This window comes from Centruroides sculpturatus, unplaced genomic scaffold (genome assembly GCF_000671375.1).
Source record: "Centruroides sculpturatus isolate CEXI.00-Female unplaced genomic scaffold, Cexi_2.0 scaffold50, whole genome shotgun sequence".
NCBI classification, from domain to species: Eukaryota; Metazoa; Arthropoda; class Arachnida; order Scorpiones; family Buthidae; genus Centruroides; species Centruroides sculpturatus.
Window position 1 is genome coordinate 640,756 of NW_019384891.1, and position 6,911 is coordinate 647,666.

At 29.4% G+C, this 6,911-nt stretch overlaps 1 protein-coding gene across 3 annotated transcripts in view; it reads right to left on the reverse strand.

Annotated features, from left to right (window-relative positions):
* Positions 1-6,911, reverse strand: part of LOC111631245 (coiled-coil domain-containing protein 186-like) — a 69,768-nt gene that overhangs the window by 2,833 nt on the left and 60,024 nt on the right. For 2 of the 3 annotated variants that reach the window (XM_023375460.1, XM_023375459.1), the window contains 2 exons: positions 4,869-4,892; positions 4,618-4,767 (listed from right to left, as the gene is read on the reverse strand). In XM_023375460.1, coding sequence (XP_023231228.1) covers positions 4,618-4,767; positions 4,869-4,892 — 174 coding nt within the window. The remainder of the gene's footprint in view (positions 1-4,617; positions 4,768-4,868; positions 4,893-6,911) is intronic. The other variant, XM_023375461.1, reaches the window with a different exon arrangement.

Below are 6,911 nucleotides of genomic sequence, written 5' to 3' on the forward strand. Positions count from 1 at the left end.
AGTACAATTTTATCATATGTTTTGCAAATTCATTTCCCTAATTGTAATAATATTTTAAACCGTTTGATTTTTGTATTAAAGTTTTTTTAATTGATTGATGATTGATTCAATCAACTAATTTGTTGATTGTATTAACTTGATTCTTTAGATATTGAAAATTAAATAAAGAACATTATGTTAATTTAAGCGTACAGAAACGTTGCTGTTGTTCCAGCAAAGATCTTATTTTAACTTTACCGAGTGCCTAGTAGGTAATTTGAGAAATGGAATAATTTTAACAGCTTTAACGGATCACCCTAGTTAATCTGCAGATTAGCTAGGTAATGTACACATTAACGGATTTCGAGCTTTAGCAGTAACATATACACAAAGGAAAGTAGAGGAATTTTGCAATCATCTGACAGTCAAATTTGACTATCTCCATGTTTTGAGGTCTCCTGAACCCAAAGTGAATTGACATGATGACGATATGAAATTTTGCATGGTAGCTTGTATATAAGGGGCATTAATGCTATTAAATTTTGGTGGTTAAGGTTGGGGTGAAGAGATGATCTCTTTTATTGTCATTGTCATCCATTAATATTTTTATCATAACTTTTAAAGTAAAAAAAACTTTTAAATCAAACTTTTGGTTGATTGTTTGGTCAAGTACAGAGATACCACTGTATTTGATTTTGATATTATATGTAATAGCATCAAAGAATACCACCTGTATATTTTTCCAAAATAGATTACTTGAATGGATGAGATTTATCTTACTGAAATGAAACAAAAAAAAACAAAAAAATCATTATTTGAGAAAGTTATAAAATATTCTTAGAGATCTTGCAAGATCTTTCTAGTTCCAGACTATAAACTGGTATACACATTCATATATGATTGCTGAGTAAAAATTAACTCTCTCAACATGGTGATGGTTGGTTGACTTAGTTTTGCATCTTTTTGATTTTATTTTTAACATTAGAAATTTAAATATCTGGATCAGTACTGAACTTTGATCTAAAGTAAATATTTTCTCAATGGATCTGTAATTAACTATTGTCTCAATGTGCCATTGCTTCCATAACTTCTATAGATTAAAAAATTGCTGCACTATTTTTGATTTTTATTTAAAGAAAATACTATAGTGTAAAATATCCAGAATGCAAAAAATGAGTAAAAACTGAGCTTGAAACAAAGAATAAAAACTGAAAATTTCTAATCAAATAATGAGACAATTTACTGAAAATCACTAAATAGAAAAAAGGTTTCCTGTTACAAGAGTGGACTGAAAAGTTTTCATCACTAGAGGATGTTTTATTTGGAAATATTTTTCCCATGTTGCATTAGCCATGCATGCATTGACTCCAAATTTCACATCAATCTGGCTAATAGTTTTTTACAAGCATTGAAGTGAGATACCCTGTGAGCCTGTTCGTATATGGAGAAAAATAAATTCTAGTTATCAAATTTTTCCATTTGGAGGAAAAACAACAGAAATCAAATTGGATTGGACAAGATTCTTGATGGTTCATCACCATGGTAAGTTTGTGTGTGTAGCCATGCTTGAATTCCAAAACCCAAAAAGTGATGAACCATATTCAGGACATCAAAAAATTGTTTCGGCCACGTTTCTTTATATAGAAAGAGTGCAGAAAAAATGACGTCATGAGCAGTTATTGCTGCACATTTCTAAATATGGATACCGTAATCTATTCTTCACTAATTCCAGTTACAGCTGAAAGTATTTTAATTAAAGAACTACAATATAACAAATGATATATAAAGAATTGAGCATTTCTTTCCAAAAGTGTGAACAAAGTAGAGAGACAGAAGATATAGTATTTTCCTAATTATCTATTCTTTAGATGACTTTCAGAGTCATTTTAGAAATTTAATCCTCAAATATTTTTATCAGCAGTCACTTTGACTTTATTTTTACAGAATTTCTCATATACATACAAGTGTTAATTTGCATTGCATATGTAGTGGATGAAAAAGCTGCTTTGCTGTGTAGCAATCAAGAAGTGCTGCATAAAGAAATGTGACCTACCACTCCAGAAATTGGATAAAATCCATGACAGAAGATTGCCAAATCAAACACCCTAAATATGAAATTAAGGAAGATGTGGGCATCGTCTCAGAATGAGTGTTATGCAAAAACTTAACTAAAGATATAATTGAAGTAACAAATACATGCCAGAAATTTAGCAACAGTGGTAGCAAGAACATTCCAAATCACTAGTTAATAGTTATATAGCGAACAGTTGCATTTAAAATTGAAACAAAGTATTTTTTAACATTATTAAAAACTTTCCAAAACTTAAATGTATAGAATATGGTTTGTTGTATACAATATATATGATAGAAATTTAAAAAATTTTTGCAATTTTAAAATAAATACAAAGGTTTTTAGTTTTCAATGGTAATTAATATGACAGTTTATTGCCATGTCAATTGTTAAGATAAAACAGATGATACTTTTTTACATCTCTTTCTTAGCTAGTTTTAATTTTATTTCTTCCCACAGATACTCAATGGAATCTAGATCCAAACCAAAGTGATAGTGAAAGAATATGTGAAATCTCAATGTTATCTTGGAAGTATACTTCAGATTTTATTCTTACAATATGACAACCCTGTCTAGTCCTAATTTAATGGCTTTAGTAAAAGGATTTTCACACATTACTGATGAGACCATGAGAAAATAATAATACTTAAACATCAGCTTTTCAATTCCTTTGCTGCTCATACACCTTCACATCATTACCGAATCACTTCCATGTTTTACAGTTGGTCTAATACACATTTTATTTTATTAAAGGTTTTTCACTCTTCTCTAACTGCACTTTGTAAAAATAATAAAATGGCTGCATATTAAAAGGTTTTGTTTGAGGTTTGGAGAAAAACAGAACTGTTTGAATACAATAGTGTTACTTTCATCAGACTAAACATGATTCCAAAATATAACTGGACTCAAGATACTTTTTAATTCACACCAGTTGTTTCTTCTCATTTTGTTTCCTTATCCATGGTTTCTTCCAAGCAACTCTAATCATTTCTCAATATCTTTTTGATCACACTCTCCCGTGCTGAATTTTTTCTTCCTTTCTTCCACTTTCTACTTTCCTAGGGGATTTAAACATATTAACAATATTTTTGACAAGACTTGATGTTTCAAGATCATCACCAATTTTACCCAAGTGTGTGCCATGCTCAAATTATCTAATGTCATTAAACAATTCATTTTTTTGGAGTTATGTCAAACAAAAACTTAAAATTGTAAATTACCTTTTAACAATTTTAAACCTTCTGATATTTATGCAAATAATTGCATTTTCTTCTTTTTTACAAAAGCACAGTACCAATTTCTTCATTTTTATCCTAATAATTTTCAATGGTATGGTATTTTATTTTGCAAGTTTTAAGATTAAATATATTGTATGTATATATGAATAAACAATTTACACAAACAAATGCATAGATTTTATATATACCAAACAGAGATGGAATGACAGTTGGTCATTGAGGACATTAAGTTTAGTTCACACTGATGGGTTATTTGCTCTGTTTTTCACTTTCGCTAGTGAATGACGAAGTGTGAATACTGAATAGTTTACTGAATAGCATAAAAAATGCTATACAAAAATGATGTTTATAATCATCCCTTCTATGATTTTAAGACATAACCAATACTTTTTATACTTCATTTCCCCGGTAACTGATTGTAAAGGTGCATACCATAGTCATTGTGTAATGCTTCAGAGGCCTTAATTAACTATCCACAGCTGGCTTGGTTATAGAAAATATGAAAAAAAAATTTTATTATACAGCACTTGAGAAAACATCAGTTTCTTTAATTTTGATGTCTTCATGGCTATTTAAAACTTTTAATGTAACTTTTATGAATTTTTATCTTATCTTTATTGAAACACCAACTGAAGAGTGACTTTTTCAGAGTCCGAAATGCATTTTGGGTGTATTNAAATTTCTTTATTTCTTTGTACTTAAACATAAAATAAATTTAAGAAATTTTTTGTTCATATTCACTAGTGTGATAAGTCCTAAAATATAAATAACTGGTTAGGTTATTAGAAACATAAGTTGTATTTATTTTAAATAAAAATAATGTTGTATATTTACAAACCATATTTTCAGAAAGTTTTGAACAGTACTTTTTTGTTACATCTATTGAAATCAATATATGTAATGTGCCAATAAGTATTTTTGTTGTCTATACATGGTCTTGTTATGGTATATGGCAAATATACACCCACAACTGCCATAAATGAGCAAGCTAAATTTGGATATAATGACTATAAATTAGAAATGAATTTGGCACTAGAGTGAGGCATTTAGTCCGATCATTTATGGCAGTTGTGGGTGTATAATTGCTTAATATCAGGTTTCGATTGATGTATATATTTGTATGGTATATGGCATTTTTAATTTTTTTCTTTTTTGCACTAATTATTTGAAGCTATGATCTTCAAATAATTAAAGAGCATGCCATGAAAATTTTGGTTAAAGTTAACAGAATTGGCAAGTCACAAAATTACAACAACCATGATTACAATAAGCAGATTCTACTGTACTAAAAATATCCATGAATGAAAGCTGCAATGATAAAAATTTTACCTTTAAAGTGATATTTTTAAGTATTGTATCTTCAAGAACAGCTTGTAATTTATTATTAATTTCCAAAGACAATTCCAAACTCATATGAGAATCAGCAACATGTGATCTATATACAGAAGCCATTACACCACCTTTTTTAGCTACAACAGCCTGAAATATGTAAATAATTTTTCAAACATGAAATTGATAACAAATTATAAAATATTTTATTGAAAATTAATACATTTATAATTTATCAATTAAAAAATTACCTTGGTCCATTTTCCTTTGGACAGCTTTATCAGAGAAAAAAAGTTTATTTTAAAAATATATAAGATAATAAGGTTGTTTAAACTAAGGCTAACATAGTTTTCAAGTAATATAAATAGGCCTACACATGTATGTATAAACTTCATTGGAAATAAATCAGAGGTGATACAATTCAATTCTAATAAGTTTCCAACTAAACTGATCTGATCTGATCTATCCACGTCACATTGGTAATAAATGAAAACCTAAAAGTTCATTGGTTTATATTTGAATTTGTTCACTAACATTTTACTCTCTAAAGCAGTGGTTCTTAACCTTTTTATACTCGCGACCCATCAAATATTTCATAATTTTTTTGTGAACCCCATTTTTTTAAATAATAATTTATATTTGTTAAATTATCTATAATAAATTGATTTTTTTATTATTGCTTTATTTTTAAAATTCCAAGCATTAATAGTTTCTTAGAATTACTTTGGAATAAAAGAAGTAAATACTGTGGTGTAAGTAGCATATTTGCATTTATTTCTTCTGTAGTAACAAAGTTGTATGTAAGAAGAAATAAATAAAGTTTTCGTAATTTAGTTCTTTTATCTTTCTTATTTCACTTTTCAATATGATATTCGGTTATACATCAATTTTCTTTTTATTATATTCTGAAGGAAATTTTGCAAGATTTGGCTGCCCCTGGCAAACTTCTTACGGACCCCCAGTTAAGAAACACTGCTCTAAAGAGATAAAAGATTACATTTTAATTTATGGATACCTTTTACATTTAGATCCTAGACAATTATAATCATCGATTTATTGTTTAAGGTATTTTAATCTGCTGTTTCCACAGCAGCATTTTGAGAACCTTAGCAAAAAAAAATGTCCATTTTTGAGTTGAATGGGACTTTTCGTCAGGACCTCAAACCAAAACACATTTCATTTTCAGTCAATTTCACCTAATTTCCATAAGAAAGGTATGAGGGGTTCTTTATAACAGTTAGAAAAATAGCCAGATCTGGCAACATTTCTCATCCATCACTATGCAGTATCCCTACCATGTTGGTGCCCTCAAAAGACAATGTCAACTATACACAACATGACCATAGATGGCAAATAACATGTGAAGAGGATACTGTCAACCATGGGTTAGTTTTACAGCACAATATATCCACTTTGAATGCCTGCCATGCAAAACAATGTAAAGGATGTATATCAGAAAAAAGATACTTTGTTTTGACTTTTGACTAAGATCATCTCTATTTGCTAATCAGAAACTACACCAGTATAATAAGTCCTGTTAAATTAATAAACAAGGTCCACGTAGACAGAATATACACAGAAATTTGAATCCAATGTATTGGTTACTAGCAGACCCCACCACACATTGTGGCTCAAAATGTATCTATTATAAATGTATAACACTTCCCCATGGGGGGGAATTTTTCCGAAAAATCCCTTAGTGTACATTTTCTTGACGTACCCTATTAAAAAGCAATCAAAAACGCAAAAACCCGCATCTAAAATAATATAATAGAAGACAAGTTCTTCACAGTAAGCCTTAATTCTGTCCCTCTCCTCCGCGGGGGAATATCGAAAAATCCCTTCTTAGTGTGCATTCTGTTGATGTACCCCATTAAAACGCAAAAAACCGCATCTAAAATAGTATAAATAGAAGCAGAGTTCTTTACGGTAAGCCTTAATCCTAACCATCTCCCTTCAGTGGGGGGAATTTTGACATGTATATTATATAAAAACACATGCGTATTGGAATGCAGTGTTGTGTCGAAATTTCAAAGGAATCGGTAGGAACAAACGAACATTACATTTTTATTTATATAGATAGATAGATGATGATCTGCTTTAGTTCATTTTCACAGAAAAGCAAACTTAGGTCGTCTTACTCGTAGCGCCATCTGTTGGACATAAAAGCCTTAACCTAGATTATATATTTTAATTTATATGAATGTTTAACGGAATAATATACAGTCTATGTCCACCCTGAGGTTCCATTCTAAATATTGGTGAAAGAATTTTTGAAATCGGATGAGTAGTTT